The 21,674-nt window shown below is 39.1% G+C and overlaps 1 protein-coding gene across 1 annotated transcript in view; it reads right to left on the reverse strand.

The window, feature by feature from the left end:
• Window positions 1-21,674, reverse strand: part of LOC145459145 (hemicentin-1-like) — an 87,128-nt gene that overhangs the window by 48,642 nt on the left and 16,812 nt on the right. Inside the window, exons 11-35 of the mRNA XM_080337772.1 lie at window positions 19,304-19,425; window positions 19,071-19,212; window positions 18,883-19,010; window positions 16,997-17,147; window positions 16,802-16,926; window positions 15,919-16,073; window positions 14,468-14,624; window positions 14,143-14,403; window positions 13,650-13,801; window positions 12,597-12,717; window positions 12,271-12,543; window positions 11,038-11,247; window positions 10,875-10,978; window positions 10,109-10,235; window positions 9,822-10,053; window positions 9,326-9,495; window positions 8,320-8,459; window positions 7,235-7,366; window positions 7,035-7,176; window positions 6,488-6,649; window positions 6,356-6,428; window positions 5,330-5,544; window positions 3,821-4,003; window positions 3,016-3,211; window positions 2,637-2,806 (exon numbers count right to left, since the gene is read on the reverse strand). Coding sequence (XP_080193898.1) covers window positions 2,637-2,806; window positions 3,016-3,211; window positions 3,821-4,003; window positions 5,330-5,544; window positions 6,356-6,428; window positions 6,488-6,649; window positions 7,035-7,176; window positions 7,235-7,366; window positions 8,320-8,459; window positions 9,326-9,495; window positions 9,822-10,053; window positions 10,109-10,235; window positions 10,875-10,978; window positions 11,038-11,247; window positions 12,271-12,543; window positions 12,597-12,717; window positions 13,650-13,801; window positions 14,143-14,403; window positions 14,468-14,624; window positions 15,919-16,073; window positions 16,802-16,926; window positions 16,997-17,147; window positions 18,883-19,010; window positions 19,071-19,212; window positions 19,304-19,425 — 4,043 coding nt within the window. The remainder of the gene's footprint in view (window positions 1-2,636; window positions 2,807-3,015; window positions 3,212-3,820; window positions 4,004-5,329; window positions 5,545-6,355; window positions 6,429-6,487; window positions 6,650-7,034; window positions 7,177-7,234; window positions 7,367-8,319; window positions 8,460-9,325; window positions 9,496-9,821; window positions 10,054-10,108; window positions 10,236-10,874; window positions 10,979-11,037; window positions 11,248-12,270; window positions 12,544-12,596; window positions 12,718-13,649; window positions 13,802-14,142; window positions 14,404-14,467; window positions 14,625-15,918; window positions 16,074-16,801; window positions 16,927-16,996; window positions 17,148-18,882; window positions 19,011-19,070; window positions 19,213-19,303; window positions 19,426-21,674) is intronic.

The raw sequence follows: 21,674 nt of genomic DNA on the forward strand, positions 1-21,674 counted from the left end.
CGTTGTAGTTGCTGTTCAAATGTAGGCGTGTGGCACAACGTTGTGTTACCGCCGAATACTTTTAGAATTCAGAAGTCGAATCGGAATCGGTGCGGCAATTACATTTCATTATTACACTAGTCGGCAGATTGAAAAAAATGGGCAGAACATTTAGGAGCCGTTTCTGGGGTTTTCGAGGTTGCTGATTACGAATATCACATTAGTGATTAGAGCAGAGGTCTCAAACACGCGGCCCGCGAGAACATTTTGTGCGGCCCGCGACGGCATTTTGGATTTCGAAGTATTCGATAATATTTGACTCGAATTTTTTTTTAATTTTAGAACTTAAAACTCGCTCTATACTACTCCAGAAGCCTGAAACTACTCATCAAACTTCACTAATACATCACTTTCAAAAGTTACCACGCAGTGGAAGATCAACTATTACGTGACATTACTTGTTTATGATCGTAAAACATGACCCGTTGATGATTTGTGACTGAAAATTGTGATTTGGACTAGGGCGCGACCTTCTGTAGAATTACTAGTACTCGTCGCGTCAAACGTTACAATCAGAAAAGGACTTTTGTGACTTGTAACCACGCACGCAACAAACCATGGTGTCCTATATGATGTGGAAACAAGCAAATCTCACGGTTCAGGGAAATTGGTCTACGTCACACTTTCCATTAGGTCAAACGCACTTTGACGGTAATTTTTTGATCGGCTTGCCGAGCATGAAATTTTATAAAACGGGTATCAATCGAAAGCTACCGCGGTACTGATTGCTAAAATATAAAATTATTCTGCTCGTGGTCCTGGAACTCCCCAAAATAAGCTTCGAATGTTGCATTGTAAATGAGTTTGGTATTGTGACGCAGCGGGAGCAGGTGAGGACCACCGCAAGCTGCAAGCGCATTGGCCATTTTTACGCAAGCGATTGAGCATTCACACTCTCACTCCCGTGCGCATTTGCTCCTGAGCTGCTCAGACGGTATGGTTGCGTCACAATACCAAACTCACTTACAATGCAACATTCGAGGCTTATTTTGGGAAGTTCCAGGACCACGAGCAGAATAAAATCTATATTTTCGCAATCAGTACGGTGATAGATTCCCATTGATACCCGTTTTATCAAATTTAATGCTGGAAAAGCCAATCGAAAATTACCGTCAAATTGCCTTTGACCAAACGAAAAGTGTGCCGTAGACCAATTTGACTGAGCCGTAAGATTTGCTTGTGTCTACACCATATAGGACACTATGAACAAACTATGAAACTGGTATGAGAAATGGTAAAATATCGAAAAGTCGTAGCTTGTGTTGGGTTGCTTATTGAGATATCTAAGCAGGTAGGTATGGAAACCGCCATTGGCATTATGTTACCCCTTTGATGTATAGTTGGATACATCCTGTGTCATCTTGGGTATCTTTATATATGTCATTATTGCCAGTTTAATGTGGCGAGTATTAACTAGTCGTAGCCTACGCTTTACAGCTGTAACACCTATGGATTCTTCGGCGATTGCACATTTCTATTGCTATGGCACAGTTTCCATTATGTTCAAGTTGTTATTGACCTGTCCCAACATTTCAAGGTAAAATCAATCGCTGATTCTATTTGACTTCGGTAATGACATGATCAATATAGCCTAGTTATCAGGAGTAGGCCTATGCTCGAAACCCGGAAATAAGGCCTACTATGAAATACATTGAATTCCCCTATTATTGGTGCTGCGGTACGCGGCGCCATCAAAAAGTAGGAATTGGCCCGCGAGCACATTTGAGTTTGAGACCTCTGGATTAGAGATTGGCTCTTGTACCCATCAAAAAGTCCAGAATTACTGTATTTACCATTGAATATTTCCCTTGGCAAGAAAAAACTCGTCGTTTTTTCTAATTTTAGGCGGCACTTCAATAGATAATAATTGACTATGAAGAACCCTCATGTCGTCCCCATGGGTTTTCTCCAACACAAGAGCCGATTTGAAAAAACCAAGGTCATTTTCATAATCAGTGACCTTCAGAACCACCAAAACCACTTTTACTTTGTATGCCTAAAAATATGTGTTGACCAGTGCTATCAGTTATTATAAATTCTGTGATATTTACGATGAATTGAGCTATGCTAATCCCGGCCGTAGTAAAAATGTTCAAAATCTAGTAGACAGGTAAGGCACTGCCTCACGTGCCTCCCCTGAAACCACGTCACTCACGCATCACATATTAAAGTGGATATGCAATGCATGCTTCTGTGTAGCGACCATCATGTTTGGCTCCGCCTACTTATGTCCCTATGGGTCCTCGCATTTAAGAATATCGTCAAGACGAACCTACGATCTTGTATAACTGACGAAATTCGACGAATTCGCGCTACTATGACGTCACGATTTTTCAATTGTGACGTATTAGTTGATTAAAATGTTTGGCTCTTTGGAAGTTGAAATGGAAAATATGGGGTCAATATGGCTCTTCGGACAGAAAAGGTTCCCGACCACTGTTCTATAGGTTGGAATTGAGCCAAAATTAGTGTACAGCATTTTTGTAGGCAACCTAACAATTTTATCAAGTAGACAGTAAAATTTGAAAAGAACTGTTATTTATAGCAGTTCTATTGCAAACAGCTATTCCAGAGAAAAACACCTATGCTCCACCCACCTAGTACGTTCAAGTTGAAAAGTCTCGAATCCGAACCGACGATATTACTAGCAGTGCATGTGTACACTCCTGTGTCCGATTCATCAACATTGTTGAGTATCATTCTTTGGTTTTCCAAGCTGAACGATACTCTATCATCTGGCACAAGCGCAATTCCATTTCTTTCCCAACTAAAACGAAAGGGCAAGGTAAAGATGTGGTACAACTAGCGAAAAAGATGAAGAACTGTCCATTCAAATTGATTTCTAATATTAAGGTCGAATCACCATTATTAAACGATTTATTGAACAAAAAAAATGTTCGGCATATAGGCAGTCTGATTTTATTACCACTAATAACATTCTATGACACACTATTTCAAAACAACGCCGGCACTCACCTCACAATCGGCGCAGGGTTACCGTCGACCATACAGTTCAAAGTCACACGTTCGCCTTTCAGAATGTCCACATCAGATACGTCCGGCCCGGCAATTGTTGGCACGACCAAAACGTCCAGGTTATGGTCACGTTGAACTGTGTTCAGCACGTTCGATACGACGCACGTGTACTTCCCTTTATCGGAAGACTTGATGTCTGCAATGAATTGTAAAAATTCACCAATTCACCCTTATTCAAAGAAACTCTTGGAGGTACAGAAATTCAATATACAATCGAATTATATGAATAACTTCTTCAAATTTAACTGTCAACCGCATGAAATTGTTATGCTGTCTTCAAGAACAAGGCTTAACAATTCGTGCTCACTTCAATCGGGCAAAAGCGAAGCTATTTCAGTTGAAAGTTTGAGGTTCGCAAAAATAGTCAGGTAATCCCAGAATTATGAATGAAAAACTGAAATAACTTCCCTTTTACGGGTTGAAATCGCGTCAAATTTGTTTAGCATCGTTTTAGCAGACAACTCAACAATTTCGTGGGGATGACGGTCAAATTCGAATTTTTCTGCACATTTTCAAATATTAAATTCAGAATTTTCAAACTCCTGTGCACTCACACCTACCAGTTGGAACCGAACAAAATTTGGTGTACAGTGTTTTTCAAGTAGCCTAACAATTAAATCAGTGAAAATTAAATAGGCCTATAATAGATTAAAATATATTTATACTACATTATTCATATTCGGGTTTATGTCAATATTTATGTTTAAAAAATTTCCCCAAAAAGTCAACATATTTCTTATCTCACCAGACATTGTCAGGCTGTCCCCACTTTCAGATATTTCGTACTGATTCCCGTCAGATATGGGAGTGCCGTCTTTCAACCACTGTACGGTAGGGGTCGGGTCACCGGAAACGTCACATGTCATAGTCACGTTGTCGCCTTCATTCCGGGACAGCCAAGTTGGTAGTACATCGGAAGTGGGTGGCACTGTGATGCAACAAGAGGTGGTCAAAACAGCCATTGTTGGTATTCAATTGAAAGTAAAATAATGACATAAATTTGTACACGAACACAAGTTGAAGAAGCTATAACACTATATACAACACAGTAATACTATTCTAGCCTCAAAAGGTGTCCTCAAATAGTTTTCTCAGGATCCAAAGTAATCAATTAATTCATTCTAGTGCCCTGGCCCCCAAAAATGGTATATTTTTGTAATCAGTGATATACGTTTCAATAATATATTCGTTATATTAAAAACCCAAAGTTTTTCAAGCCGACACTATCCAGGGGCAATCCTTGGCGAATCAGGAATTTCAAAAATTGCATGTATCTAAATATAACGGGGAAGGAATACAGCTAGATGCAAGCTTTTGAAATTCCTTATTCACTGACCATTGCCCCTGCCCCTCAAAAGTCTCAACTCGAAAAGCTTCCGCTTTGTATTATATTTATATAATGAATATATAAACAAAATGTTTATTAAAGTTTTGTACGCCAAAAAGTCACTTCAACCAGTGACTATGTAACAATGCAGGAACACTTGAAGTCCGGTAAAACTGAAGCCGATAGTGACGAAGATACAATTCTACTGTTTCCTACACATCACAAATACAAATACTTTAGTATCAATAACGTTTGAATGTAAACATGGAATGGTAACGATCAATTTATTTAGCTTGCACTTTGTATAGCTGTTGTCGGCAGCGCAGAATTAAATCTCGATCAAAAGATAATGTCGCGCTGATTCCGAAAACACAAATAAAAACCTAATCAAGGCACTGGAACCTCACCCAAAATCACCCTCTACATCTGAAATCTGCATTGTTCCGAGCAATCAGATCGTCGTGACACAATGACTATAACAATGACCTATTGCGGCGCTCAGATTGTTCGGACAATGTCGGAATTTCAGACTTTGAGGGCAAATTCTGGAAAGTTCCAGTGCTCCGATCAGATTTTAATTTGTTTTTCCGGAATCAGTGCGACAATAGCTTTCGATCGAGACCAGTTTCATTAAATTCTGTGCTCTGAACACCAGCTGTACCATTGTCAGAAATCGTAGATTCGCTACCGCAGCGGAACGGAACCAAAAAATCAGTCGTTACCATTCCATATTGCTTGCTTCACTGAAGTAATCACCCTATATGTAGCCATAACTTACTCGAGTACTGCAAACATGTCTAAGTACTAGGATACCGACTCTCTCCATATGGTAACCAGTAAATACGTTGAATAAATATCAGTCAAGTTGAAAATCAAGGATTAACCGACTAGCGATTGTGTCGTGACCGAAGAATCGAAAATTCTCACCCAGCACGTCTACAGTGTGCGTTCTCCAGTCTTCACCTGCGTCGTTGGTGGCCTTGCAGTGATACATACCCTCGTCTCGGAGATGGATTCTCCTAAACTCCAAATATCGGCCGTTTTCACGGACCTTGGCCCCGTTCGAGTTGGAACTTGACCCGATGGGCACCTTTCTATCGTTCTGGTACCACGTCACAACCGGAGTGGGAACCCCGGTCGCCCTAAACAAGTAAAACGATTGAGTCACAGAGCGAGGATCCATTGGGATAGCGGGAAGTTACCGACAATATGGAAGCGCTCGGAAATACAGTGAAAATTCTATTAAAAATGCTTTCGCGGCAAACGCACATATTTTTTATCCATGACAACATTCATCACAGTTAAGTTTTGAACTCAAAACTTGTTGTGTGTCTTTTATCGATAGTAAACGGCAGAATAACAAGCATGCAAACAGACTCCAGGATGGTAACCAAGTCACAACGTTCCAAGTCACAAGCCAATCTCACTTTTCTAGTTTTGACTCGAGTCAAGTTGAGTCATTTTCAATTCACCACCAAATCAAGTCCGAGTCCAAGTCAGTGAGCAGAAGGTCGAGTCGGAGTCATAGTGTTATGACTCGAGTCCGAGTCCAAGTCATCGTGTCCAATATTCAGTTTTGAGTCCGACTCAATCCACTTTTTTTAACTTATCTCGAGTGGTATATGGCTCGCATTCAAAATATCATAATTTTCCTCAGTCGTAACAGTTTCTGCCCCTATTTTCCAAGTATTCGGACTGATAGACGAAATAACAATAATGTGGCGACTTTACTATTCTTCGAAGTTACAATGAAATGTCGTGACTCGAGTTGAGTCATGACTAGAGTCATTACAACCCTGACGGACACCCTTGACTCTTGATGAAGGGGGAAGGAGTTGATAAATTAAACTGCAAGCAACATTCAAGTTTAGCACCACCAGCCCCCAGAAATATATATATAGAAAGAGAGACAGACATATATTTAGACTGAATTTCCTCAGCTCTAGTGTGTACCTGCATTCGATCGACAAGTATCTCTTGATGGCAACCTCGTGCGTTTGATTACCTCCAGCAATAGATGGCGGCACTAATAACGAAAACACATAGTAATTTCTAAAATCGTGGCTTTTCTAAAATCAGCTGTACCGAATATGTTGACATGGAATTTCTTTACCGCTTCGCCAACTTCATTTTCTGCCTGACAAGTGTAGCCACCGCCGTGTTGCAGGGTGCTATCGTAAACCGTCAGCGTTTGCCCGTTTCTGTCGATGTGGGTGCCTTCGTTCTCAGGCGTGATTTCTTGGAGGCCTATATGAAACGAAACAGATAGCTGTCCATGTGAACAAGTACTTCATGACACTGTCTTCCCTTATAACACCAATAAAATTCGTGAACTAGTAAATGCCAGCCAGGCACTCAAAGCAGATTTGGTCAGTATCAGTATTTTGTACTGTCATTTTTATCAAATTGTAACACAATGAAAATGAAGTAGTCCAAATGGCGAAGTCAACCAATAAAACTCACACCATAGTTTTGAACTATAGTAGCCAAATGGAAGAATGGACATTAAATGAGAAATAGTCTGAAGAATTGAAAAAAATTTAAATATGTGTTAAAACATTTACACAATGACGGCATCTATTTATTGTCGTGCTGTGAAACGTAACAATAAAACTCGCACTAATAGCGATACCTTTGAACCACCGTATAGCCGGCAACGGAATTCCATCAACATTGCACAGCAACGTAAAATCATCTCCCAATGGAACGTTCTGGGTATTGAGAACATCGCTGTCATCAATGGACGGTATAACATAAACTTCCAGTTCAAATTCCTGCAAATACACTCAATGTTGAGCTTATTTCATCCCTTGCAATTAGATAGCGTCGAACCTTCCTTGTGGTGCCTTCGATGTTAGTTGCAGTGCAGTAATAGCTTCCAGCATCTGATACGCGAGCGGACGTTATGTTGAAAACTGTGTCTCTTTGCAAGAGTTCGATATGGCCAGGTTCATTTCGGTTAATCTGAGATTGAGAAAATCGAACTTTCCTTCCTCATTTCAAGTGTCATTGGTTCAACAATTTCTTTCATCACGACATTCATTGTTTGAATACATTTTTATTTATTTTATTATTATGTCATACAGACAAAATAGTTCCTACATATCGAATTTTATTAACCCTATCACTAACGTTCGCTACTGATGAGAGTCAGTCGAAAAGCTTTTAGGGAATAAATTAACAATATGAAGTTATTGTTTCGATTTATTTTTATTAACTCGAACAAAATATCAAATAATGTGTCTACGACCATATGGAGCTTGCTCGCCGGTGTAAAAATGTTGTAAAATCAGTTTCATTTGACAATATCACAGTAACATTTCGTATATTGATTAGCATTTCAGTGAAAATGGTTCTTGTGCGCAAAACTATAATGACGACATCTTCATTTTCATTGTGTTTCAAGTGTTCAAATCAACAATTATTCAGCTCACCAATCCCTGTTCATGTTCAATTGTTCATGCAAACAAAAGATTTTCTGAAGAACATACAAATATGCCACTAGTTAGATTTTGTATGTCATGGACTGTTATTCGTATTATTGTATTTGAATCCCTTTGGTGTGTGTGTGTGTGCTCTTAACCCTTGAAACTTACAATAAATGTATTGCAATGGATGATGTGATAGAAGCAATCTTCAAGGGTTGTACCACGAACCAGCCATTTAGCATAATATAGTCAAAAGAAAACAGATATCAATCAGCAAACTGGTGGTATAATTTTCCACGGCTAACTGCAATGGCTACTATATTACCTGGTACTATTGATTGCTGCGTACAAAAATAAGATCTATTTTAGGAAAAACAAATAAATTCAATTAATGACAAGACGGTAATAGTCAATGTATTACTCACAAGGCACTGCTTAGGTATCTGTGGTCAAACGACCGAAAGTGACGTTCTTCAAATTTTTACTTGCCCTAATATCCGGAGTCCCGTCTCGAAACCAAGCTATCGTTGGCGTTGGAGTCGCGGTAGCTGGGCAACGCATTTCCACCGAATCGCCCTCAAGCACCCACAATCTTGTGACGTCGTTTGATCCAGTAATTTCAGGCGGCTCTGAAATTGTGCAGATAAATAACAACAGATTTTTGATTCCGGTAAAGAACATTGATAAAGATAAATCCAGTCCCAATAAGAAGCTTCACTATCATTGTAATCGGACCATGGTAAACCAAAGACTATATTCAACGGTAAATTTCAGAAATGAAACATGATCATTCCTCATATTATAACAAATACATTTCCAAATGCACATGTCGTTAACTATGTCAGAATGAGAACGGATTTGGTTCAACGTTGGCTTCCATACCAATGGACTTAAGCAATTTCAAGGAAGTCATAATGCTCAGATTGAGCTGTTGATTACATACACACACTCTGAGAATAGCACACGGAAGTGTGTGACACAATCCTAATTGGATGACTTATTGCAAGGAATCAGATATCATAGGCCTATTGTACTTGTATGACTGAATATGTGAAATAATGCAACAAGATTTAGAAGAATCATTTATTAGGGCAATATACATCACATTATCAAAAATTTAAAGTGTGAATGGGTAGAAAGAATGAATCCTTTATGCGTTGTCAAATTGCAGTATCAATCAGATACTATGGTACTGTATAGGTTCTTGACCTGACGGCAGTGACAATGAAACGCACAAAGATAGTTTCCTATCTCAGGTGTAGGCCTATTCATTGGATAAGTTACTTCAATACGTTTCATGACTCTCATACGATGTGTACGAGATAAATGTGGGGTTATATAGCACAATAATTAGGGATGTTTAGATATGCATTACGTAAGTTACATATCGCGATATCTCGGCATTCAAGAATAACAAATTCGCAATTCCACAATTGGCAGTGATCAGTGTATGCCCCTAAAGTAAGGTCATGATATCAATGATACAGTGGTTTACCGTAAACTATAACTTCCGACGTTGAATTGCTTCTTCCCAAGTCGTTCTCAGCTTCGCAAACGTACGTTCCTCCATGACCTCCATCGACAGAGCGAATGATCAAGGAGCCATTGTCGGCGATATCAAACTCATCTTCTCCGTTCAATATCTCAACATTCCCGTGATACCATCTGAGAATTAGAGATGCCCGGTTAATGTGATAGAATGCGTGAAAAAAAAACTTCACAGGTTTGCCAAAATTGAAGTCTCCAAATTGAACATTAAAAAGTACCATGGTATAATATGGAGTACTTTTTGTGTAATTGATTTACTTTCTGCGACCTTGGAATTCCATACATGACCCATGGTCTGGGAATTCCTTGAAAACAACTGGCAACACAAGGCAGCAATCATCTTATATTATCCAGTTAATACTGTATATAAGGGAAAATGTCCATTTCAGATTGAATCAAGCACATAAATAAAGGCTATACCTAAAAGGAAAATAGAATAATACCGTATTGTAGGTGATGGGTCACCGTTTGCTGTGCATGGAATCACGAGTTGCGTCCCTCTCGAAGGCGTGAAAGGTTTTTTGGGAATATTGCGAATCGACGGCCTTTGCTGAACATCCAGTGAAATCGCATGTGTATCTCTACCTGCCACATTTGTGGCAGTGCAAACGTAATCGCCATCGTCCGTCAGACGGGCTGGTGTGATCACGATGCTGCCCGACGCAAAATCATCGCCTGGAAGTTACAATAAAAAGTAACTTTCTCTCCAACATTTGATTGTAAGGCATACCATCACGGTTCGTCAACGTGAATCTGCCCTCAGAAGTGACTTGAACGCCATTCTTTGACCATTCAATGGACGGTGTGGGTATACCTCGGGCTTCACAATTTATTACTATATCTTCATTTGCCAATGCCTGAAATTGAACGAAGTAAATTTCTTTCAACAAACCACTGATTGATTGAAATCTCACGAGGATTATTATTACATCGGTTCAACTGTTGAAAAGAAACAGTCCACGGGAGTATGAAACTTTAGAAGAATGATCAGGATATCTAAGCATTTAAATTTCAGGGCATCAACAAAAAATGGGAATAGCGTACTTGAATTGTGGGAGAGATTATGTATTGTTCATGCTTTACACACAGTTTCGCACTTACGATCAAACCAGAACTTTCAACAGTCAATACGACTGACGGGCTTGATGCCAAGCCTGTCCAAAGCAAAGCTGTAATCTATAATTATATAGCAGATATATTATACACAGTACCAAAAATGTTTCGTCTGTCTATCTGTGCTCAAATAGTTTTTACAATTAGCATGTCCATCCAATTGATGTCCTTGATATTTCATGATACTACAAACTCTATCAATTAGAAAGTCAGACATATAACAGTAACAATTTCAATAAAATAGCAACGTAAGACCGCAATCATCAAAATTACATATAGTATTCGGGGGAACATATTTACAATCCAGAAATCATAAATAAACAACTGCATCCATCATTTCTAGTGTGACAGTGCCATCAAGCGATACTTGATAGAGACATTACCTTGATAGAAGTGGGTCCGTAGATTTTCGGAATTACGTAAACAGACAAGGACATTGCAAGCGAAACACTTCCGGCACGATTCCATGCAGTACAAGAATATGAACCTTTCAAAAATATCCATTTTTAATAAAACAGCATCATCCGTAATATCAACGCAAATTACCGTCATCTGCTACTTTCGGGTCAAGGATCTTAAGTGTGCCATCTTGCAATAGTTCATAACGTGTCCCATACTCTGTCAATTGTGTATTTCCAAAATGCCAAACAAATGCCGGGTTAGGGTTGCTGTCAGTGACGGGGCATCTCATGGTGACTGGATTGCCAACTGTTGTAGTATAGATATTTTGATATCCGTCAACTGCATCTGGTTTATCTGTAATAGACACACGGTTGTTTCCCTGTTAATATCCCAGCCTGTCTTTACTACAATAGGCCTACTACATTTGCTGAAAAAATGATTGTGAAATATGATGCAAATCTATCAGATATGAAAATACTTTTTAATAGCATGATGTCATGGCTATGTCCTAAGTCGCATTCATGCCCTGATTCATGATCACAATATTAGTGTGACACGTGACCATGCGTTATCGTGATTGCAGATTGTGGCTTTAAAATTAAAATTATTTCTAACACAGTAAGTCAGAGGGGATTCCTTACACTGATCCCAATCTACTAATTGATTACAATGTCAATCTCAGAAAATTGCAATCTTTTGTGGTGGATCATCAAGTCCATTCAGCAGTTGTCAATATAGGTCATTTTTGGTGAAACGGGTGATATCAACATGAATTATTCATTTTGGCACTAAATAGACTTTGTATTAACAGAAATGAAGTCATTATTAAACCTGAGATGATCCGATGACATTTTTCTTTAGACAATAGGTTCAGCAGGTTTGCAATGTTTGGTGTGTGTGAGAGAGAGAAAGAGAGTGTTTTTTTTTTTAGAAAACCGAAATAAATATCAAACAAACGGCATGTAGGCCTATGATGATGCAGAAGCAAAGTGATTACACAGTGTTGGGTATCGATACCAACACAGAGGTCAACTAGTGTGATCACAAATCATGGCTCAAGGTATCGCCAGGATAAGGAAATTAGCATGAGAAGCCCTCAAGTGTCGGCTCCACTGCGATAAGCCATATCGTGTGTAACAGAGACACAACTGAAGATTTTGAAAGTTGATGCGCATTATGGCCAAACAAAACTCTGATATACCTCATCCTAAACTACTCATTCAAATACTTTTCAGATCATTTATTTCAATGCAAACTTTCAAATAGTTAGTGTGACCCACTTTAAAAATCGCCACACCGTAACTGTTTGAGCAGCCTAAGCAACTTTTCCCTGAGCAATGGTAACTAGTCTGACGATTTTCACAATTTGCAACTCACAGAAAACTTCCAACTCGGCTTCGATACTGGAAGCATCGACTTGATTTCTCGCTCTGCACGTGTAAGTCCCAGAGTGGTCTCGGTTCGGATTTCTTATCACTAGCGAGCCGTCCTCGACAGTAAAATCCGGAAAGCCGAGAGGTGTGCGTCTCGCACTGCTCCTGTACCATTGAACAATTGGCTCCGGATTGCCGTCTGCGACGCACTCCAGTGTAACCGCAACCCCTTCGTTGGTTTCATATCTTCGTTCCGGGGTAGATATCGTGGGAGATACTGTAGTATAAAGTATAAATGAATGTATTCCGCATTTATATAAACGTACTAACCCCAAATATCCAGGTCTCTAGTCGCTTCAAAGGTGCCCGCAGCATTGCCAGCAAGACAGATGTAATCTCCTTTGTCGCTAATCTGAGCAGCCGATATAACCAGATTTCCTTCATTGTTCACCTATTGAAGATGTTACATCAGTGCTTGACAAGTCATGCATACGAAAAAATGATAAGGAACAAATAATTGACATCAAGATAATACATTTATAAGTGTACATGAATTATCGCAATAGCGGGCACTTTGTCAATGTAGATCATATGTGGCGTGAGTAGATGCAGTCTTTGATGTAATTTCGAAACTTGAATATTTGTCTCTTCGGAAAAGGCACACTAGTGCTGTTTATAATTGCACTTTTGAAAACTGCATTCTACGATAGAGATGGGAAAAGTAAATGCTGTTGTGGAAATTAAACAACCAATGAAAAGCAGTACTATTCAAATATGAAAAGTAGTAATATACAAATTAGGAAATGAGAATTAATTCAAGTTTAACGAAAGCCATTAAGATTCTATTTTCAGCATCAATATGATTGGTAGCAGCAGGCAGAGGTAGATCTTAGATTGAGAACCGTACTTAGTCATTTCCCCATTCTCCTATCTGGTAAATACATCGCTTTATGTCTTGCGTATTGCATTGTACATTGTGTGTAGCCTATTCGGCGGATGAAAATATTGGAACTGGTGATTAGGATTATGAACATGGAATTTACTGATATTTGAAGCATTTTTATGCAAAATCTATTGTACATCATAGTTCGAGCTAATACCCAAGTTATTTATGAACTGATAATCGCAAACTTACTCTCATTGATACAAGAAAGCATTACCGCTTCATGTCAGTTTGAGTTATTACATATTTGATCAATCAGGATGAAAAAAATTACAATATGGCAGAGTATTTCCCAACAGGGGTGATACCAATATCATCAATCTATACAGAGTTAAATTAGGTATTTTGCATTCCAGTACAAAGATTAAACTAATCACTTATAATGCACTATTTAATATATACCAATCGATCGGCAATGATATGAGGATATAAACACTTACCAATAATCTTTCAGATTCCACGATAACTGTCCTGTTACGGTACCACTGCCTTAGTGGCACTGGTGTGCCAGCCAGAATCTTGCATGGGATCTCTATATCCTCTCCAATCACAACATGCAGACTTAAATCCGGTTTTGCAATCCTTGGTACAACTGTTGATTACAGATTAATTGACATATCATCAACTCATGATATACCAGTTTTGCTAACAGACGAGCCTAGTCAATAATAAGCTTTTGGAAAGCATGGCCCTTTTTTTAAAAAGGCTCGCATTCGAAGTATCGTAATTTTCCTCAGTGCTAACAGTCATAACTCGAGTCATTACAACCCTAATAGAAAGTAACCAATCTATGATCAACCCCATTGATATCCGTGTGCTTAGTCATAAAGTGAATTTGCAACAATTTACACTCTCAATAAACATCAATTACATCAATTTCCAACGGTCCTACGTTAAAATTAAAACCGAGGCTTGAAAAAGATGGACTCTCACCAAGACCCGTGATAGATATCTGAACGGCTTTTGCATCACTTCCAAATATATTAGTCGCCGAGCAGAAATACACTCCGACGTCTCCTATCCGCATAGTTTGGATGACCAGCTGATTGGTGGCGCTATCGTGATAAACAGCCCCCTCGTCTTTATTGATAATAATCTCAAAGCTTTCTTCCGCCACCTCGTCGACCAATTTCGACCAAGCCATCTCCGGGGCAGGATAACCAGTGGCTTGACATTGGATTTGGTATCTATTCCCTGAAAAGCGAGTTTAAAAGGTAAAAATTCGGTTGAAGTGATCGAAACGGGCATTGATCACTACCGATCGTAACTTCCGCATCGGACTCCAGTGACACCACTGGAATAGTTCCGATTGTTAGGAGCATTGAATCTTTGCTACGTCCAACTTCGTTCACAACTACACAGCTGTATCGTCCACCATCGCTTATCTGCAGTGCGTCGATCCGAAGGTTCCCGTTCTGCGACAGAAATTTTGCATTTTCCACATGTTAAGTTTCCACCAAGATTTATATTATCAACAAGACTTATTATTGTTTTCATACTTTTTCCAATTCTTGTAACATCGATTGGTTGTACCCCGCATTCAAATTATGTACCGCATATCTGCGCATTAAGGCTGTTCAAAAAGTACCCTTTTTTTCAAGATTCCAGGGGTTCACTGATTACATTGTTGAGTTGCCGAAAAAAACGCTGCACACCAAATTTGGCTCAATTCCAACCAGTATACGCCGACGTGGAGACAATCGAAATTTTTGAATTTACTATTAAAAATAATGGAATAGTACGTTCGTATTAAAATGAGCCCGGATATTTTCGGCTGACCCTCGTCAGGGGTAATCGTCAGCAACTAGTAGAGAATTGGAAAGGACATTGTACGTCAACAACCTGACGAGTGTCAGCCGAAAATATACGGGTTTATTTCAATATGAATATACTATTCTATTGTTTATTGAAGTTCTGTACCTTTAGGAAGCTCTTCATTGGAAATATTTTTAAATATTTCTGTCAACCCCGTAAAATTGTTATGCTGTCTACAAAAACGATGCAAAACAAATTTGACGCAATTCCAACCCGTAGAAGCGAAGTTATTGCAGATGAAAGTTTTGGATTTGCAAAAAATCACATATTAGACAATGGAAAGTACCAGATTTGTGAATGAAAAACTCAGATAACTTCGCTTCTACGGGTTGAAACTGCGTCAAATTTATTTTGCATTGTTTTTGTAGACTGTTAAACAATTTCATGGGGTTGACAGTAAAATTTGAAATTTATTTTTATATTTTATAATAAATTCAAAAATTTGAATTGACTCTGCGTTGGCGTATACTGGTTGGAATTGAGCCAAATTTAGTGTGCAGCGTTATTTTAGGCAAACTAACAACGTTATCGGTTACTTTTTGAACAACCCAACAATAAAGTAAGTGAATCCTCAGAATCCGAAAAAAAAAGTTAAATTTGAACAACCCTACTGCGCATAGTGGAAATGACTTCTCCGCGAAGTCGTCATCAATGCATATCATTGTCATAAATTGCGATGAGATGGGTATGGTCGAAAAAATACGAAATTATCAAATTCGGCAGAACTGGCAATATTTACTTTGTGGTCCCATAAAAAGTACATAACTGAACTTTCCACATCATTCATACTGTAATGACGTCAAAATGAGTAATACTCAAACACTCGACTCGACTCAAATTCTAATATTCAAATCGGAATCGTGCTCAAATTTGCCAGCTCTGCATATGTCATACCGTGATAGTGTGTCGCTGTCCGTTGGCAAGGGGCGCGTCGTTGAAGTACCAGAATATTTGCGGGTTCGGTGTGCCTGTCGCAACGCACGTGATATCTAACGACTGACCTTCTTGGATCAACAGATTTTTCTCTGATATGGTAGCAGTGGGCAGTTCTGAAATTTACAGATGGCAGGATGGGCTGATTTGATACTAAATTATGCTTGGTGTTGAAAAATTTATGATAAATACGATAGCAACAAAGAGAATGTTTTCACAGAAGTCCAGACTTACACCAGAGTATGGTATTCGCTGCATGAAAAACAGAGACAATCAATGATGTTACATATTGTGCTGAACATTATTACTAGGAACACCAGTAGGTCAAAGTGTATGTTTAATGGCTAGACGTCAATTAGCACTTTAACAAACTTATGTCTGCTCATGGTATCGCATTGTGCATTGTGTGTCTTGAACAGATAAAACATATTACAAATGGTTTACGTTTATGTACACTCGCAGTAATACAAACCTATACTGCATGATGCAATGTGACAGTGAACTCGAAAGTAGACTTCACATGAAGCTGGATTAGTACTGACGTTCCATTTTGGACTTGAGATTTAATACTGTCATCAATTTTTGCCACGATCGATAGTAGAATTCGCTATTTTTGTGTCATCCTATTGTAAATCTAATCCTCAACAACAAACTATTTCACCACTGATAGCTTTCGTTGAAAATAATACTCATTCACTTCCATCATCTGGTCAGCAATATTCAACCCTACTAATGTTCTGTACGTATATCCCATTTTTTCAGTTACCTATTTGCAAGTTTGTATTTGAAAGGTTTTTTTCCATACTTCAATATGTGCTTTCATAAAGTACCAATATTACACTACCTGTGTACACGATTTTTCCGTTATCCACAGCAGACCCGGCAATATTGGTAGCCTTGCATGTGTAAACGCCTTCGTGCTCCTTCTGCGCTCTGACAAAACGCAGTTCAGTTCCTTTCCTTTTAATTCTGTAAACAAAAAAAAACGTTAAATCTTCACTTTCATAGATTCCGCATATAAACACAATCTTTACCATACCGTATGTCTCTGGTTTTTGGAAGTGGTTGAGAGTTATTTAGCCATGTAACGGTCGGTTGAGGATATCCAGAGGCGATACACCTCAATGAAATAGTGTCACCGGTGACATACTTGATCGGTCTTTTCGGACGCACAGAAACGAACGGGGACTCTATCGAATAGGATTACACGTTGGTCATACACATTTTTAGGCGAATATTTTATAGTTTCAACTCTGGAAAAATACCAATAGATTATACCCATCTGTAATGGCCTTTTTTTGTACTCTTATTTTCAAAGATACGGTATCGTAAAGGCAAATTGTATGTATTTTCAAGGAGAGGTTATAATTTGTATTCATGTTTGAGTGTGGTTATCAACGCAGTAGTATTCCAGGTGGTACACAAGTAGTCTTCTTCTATTCCAAACAAAATACTGTTGTGTGAATTAAATCAAAACAGGTTCTCTTTTCTGTAGGTCTAGTCTGTGTATTGACTAATGATGTCCAAAGGTACGCAAGCTCATCTCAGTTTTTCGTTGATAATTCTTGGGTTATCCACCAATCAAGGATAATCCGAGAATTATCACTGAAATAATCAAATAACTCCGCTCCTACTAGTTGGAATTGAGTCAAATTTGTTTTACATCGTCTTTGAAGACAGCTCAACAATTTCATGGGGTTGACAGGAAAATTTGAATTTTTTTTTTGTTTTCTCTCATAAATTAAAAATTTAATTGGATCTTATTCTTGGTCTTATTCTTGTTAGAATTGAGCCAAAATTGGTGTGTTTTAGGGTAACCTGACAACTTTAATCAGTGAATGGCTGAAAAACGGAAAAAGGGTTATTTTTGAACAGCCCTACTGAAGAGTGACTGATCAGGTCACAAGTTTGAATTGTTCCAGTTCTATTTCCATGACCTTGGACAACAAATGCTGCAAACTACTCCAACATCCCTATTTCTAGTGCCGTCACCTGTTCTGATTTAGTCACTAAATTGTCATTTACCACTGCGAAATTCGGTATAATACTGGTATTCATTCATTCACTCATTCAATTATTTATATTTTTATCAATTCAAAACATCAAAAGATTGCAATAAAATGTAAAGATATTAAGCTCTAGAAGCGACATGGAGCAGTTTTTAATCAAACACCCATATTTGCCTAGAGCACCAAGTATGATTGCCCAAATTGCTCCTACTTTCAAATAGATCATTTTCTATTTCTACTTGTAGTAGCGCTCTCGTACACCTCATCAAGGACAAAAATATACTATGTCCTATTCCTCAAAAATTACCTATTTCTATCCAAATACAATTTTCTACAGAATTACTACTTGGGTAAATTCAGTGACTCTGGCAACTGCTTGGTTCTTTAAATACCATATAATTTCATGATTTTAGGAACAGTGAACGTTTGTAATATGCATGAGAGTAAACGAGATCATGGGTGCTGCTGAAAGTGAAGCCAGATGAAGCGCAATCGTATATAAATTACCATGTGGAATGTGCGACATAACAACGAAAATTTAAGAATAATGTACAAGACCCAGAATTTGAGTTACAAAACCACTTTCTCTATCTTTAGATAGGCTATGACAATGACTTGAGCCATCAGCAATCAGTTACAAGATCACAAATTAAATCAGATCTAACCTGTGCGTACAGTTCACTGAGATCTAACTATAGCACTTTGCAAGTTTTCAGAGCAATATCACCATACTATACTGATGAAACGGTAAATGTTGAATTACCAGTTCCTCATGTATAGGTTACTCAACACATCCTAAGCCGGCAAGATTTCAGCTTGCCCATTGTATCGTCATCTGGACTCTACGTCACAATGAATATATGACATCAGGTGCCATACTTAGCCTGCATTTATTTTGGAATTGAAATAATCATACCTTGTATTTTCAGAAACACTCGGCCGTAAGCAGTTCCGCCCGGATTTGTAACTGCACATTTGTAAAAACTTTGATCCTTCGGCACCACAGACAATATTGCCAGCGAGTTGTTTGGTAATATACTCACCCTTCAATTCCAGTTGAATGAGATTAACAGGACAGATTAACATTGAACGGGCATGACTTACCTTGATTGATCAAACGTCTTGAGGCTTTGCCGACTCCAAGAGACACTATAATTAGTGCTGCTTGTTATGGAACATGTCAATACTACATCTGATCCAGGTTCCGCTGTTACATTGTTCCGAACCGTAACTACAGGAGGTCGTTCTGTAAAATTCCCAAGATGAAGCCTATGTTAAAGTGCGTCCGAAAAGGTAATAAATGATATTTGGAGTAACTAGTCCAGCCAGGAACCTACCTTCAACATCGAGGAATGTTTCGCCATAGTCAATTCCTTTAGAGTTGTTAGCAAGACAACGGTACCATCCTTCCGCCTCTTCTGTTATATCTTCAATGCGCAGGAATACTGTTGTACTATCCCTGCAAACATCATCGATAAGTTAGGATATGTCAGGATCAATGCAGGTGCAGCAGCGTACCAAAAAAATTAACCGAATTCAAGACCATCCATATTTGAATCGAAAAACTCTTTCAAGTTTCTTCAAGTTCATAAATTTTTCTATGGTTTGATAAGATTGGTAAAAATATTCTGCATTCCTCGAGACCCGTGGTAATATCAGTTTACAATATTCTCCATACCACTGCGCCAATATATTGTTACAGTTAGCTAAATGTCCACTGTGTTTCGGCTGTGTTACTGTGCTAACCAGCGAGAATGAATAGGGTTTGACGTAGTAACATTGTAAGCATTTATGCACGGCAGTTGGATCAATGCCACCCTAGCTTCATGAAATCGATATGCAAATGTCATCTATAGTTTTTTATATTGTCAGTCGGCTAATTTGGCTATGTAACTTGACAAGTTTCTGAGTGGTGTTAATTGACGACGATAATTTTAACATGGGTTAGGTAGGGCTCCTCTTCATCTTTTATAAATGAACGCATCAATTTCGAAAGTAATGAAGTGTACGAGAGTTACGCACTGCCATTGAACCCGGCATATGACGCACCGCATACCACACTACCTTGCTCAGATGCACCAGTACTGCTATCTAGTTGAATGTAATTAAGTACATCCGAAAGCCTTCTCTGTTGTTTAATAAATCAGTAGCCTAATATAGTCAGCTCGGAAGCAAAATCGCAATATTATGCCAAGCATGTTTTGTTGTTCTGTGAACCCTTGCCGTTGTCGGGACCATGCCGTACTGGACCTGTCATATGGCGCTACCGGTACTGATTTCTTTCTAGAGGCTACCCTGATGTTCTTAACTATTCAGTACATCCAATATCCTCAATGAAACAGGGATGTAGTCTGGACAATGGAAATAAAAGTAGAAGAACCTGAGCAAATTGAATTTTCGAACATCTTGCAGCACCCCATTTATTTGTTTGTCCACGAACCAAACCTGCGCAGTGGGCATGAGCATGATTGATACAAAATTACTATACAATAAAGTCTATACTCCATAGGCTACTTGCTGAATGAAGGGACTAAGCTGTTTAGTAATTGCTGAGTTACTAGTGTGCGATGTGCTGTTCCTGCTGTCCACCTACTGACACTAAAAGGCCGCTATGAAATGAATCTTCGCCATCGGATGAATTCCGTCCGAACTTATTATCGCCGTTATTGGTACTAATAGAGGCGGAAATACACTACTGTATCAAAAAAGACCACAAACACCGATGTACTCGCCGCCGCGGCTAAAAATTAGCCTATGCATACAGCCAGATAACAGCGCGATGCGCCAAGCATTTAGGTGGCGGAGTACCGCAAGCTCTGGCGGCAGCACCCTCGACTGACACAAGTGGTACGCGGCAATGATACCACCTAGCGAGAGAGTCTGGTATAGTGCTGAGATTCACTGACCGGGGTAAGCGAGGCTCATGTGGCAATATTATTGGAAGGATTTTCCGAAATGTAACTGATCTGAATCCGGCCAACGAATTCCGATGTTCCGATTTCATCGACGCGGCAAAAGATCGTTCACCAAGGAGGGATCACCTTATTTGTGACAAAATCGGGTTTTTATCGCGTGGAACAGTGTATTGTATAATGCCGCACGGGGTATGTTCACATGTTCACATGTGTCATATGCTGACACATTCTGTTAAAATAAAGCTCGTTTCGAATTCTTATAGGCTATTTGCATGACTTCGGCCACGTGATTCGTTTCGCATATCAACGATCGACTAGCACACACCACACATACGCCGTTTTCAAGTCACGTCATACACATCTCGCGTGGAAGTGCTGTCATCAGACTGACATAGCTTGTAGTGCGAACCTTCGCAAACAAACGCGGACACACACCAGAGGAGCCGGAATATGAGCAGTAGTATAAGCATGATTATATCGATTTTGAACGTAGCTGTAATGGACCCAGACTTTACATTTTCTCTGAAAGTCGTATTGTAGAGAGAGAGAGAGAGAGAGAGAGAGAGAGAGAGATGATATTCTTTTTCGCCTTCACCATCGAGATGCTTTGACGACGGAGTTGCGATACGGCCGTGAGGTCATCTAGTCTGCGCCCCCGTTCTTTTTTCTCCTCCATGCTATCCGTGATTGCTGAGCGCCTAGCACAGGGGTTCTCAGCCCTTTCTTGGCCGTGGCCCATTTTCCGGTTTAAAAATGTGCTGTGGCCCACCTGATATCGCACGGTCATAATCCT

The sequence above is a fragment of the Botryllus schlosseri genome, chromosome 16, assembly GCF_051294905.1.
Source record: "Botryllus schlosseri isolate E-star chromosome 16, Bs_hap1, whole genome shotgun sequence".
NCBI lineage: Eukaryota > Metazoa > Chordata > Ascidiacea > Stolidobranchia > Styelidae > Botryllus > Botryllus schlosseri.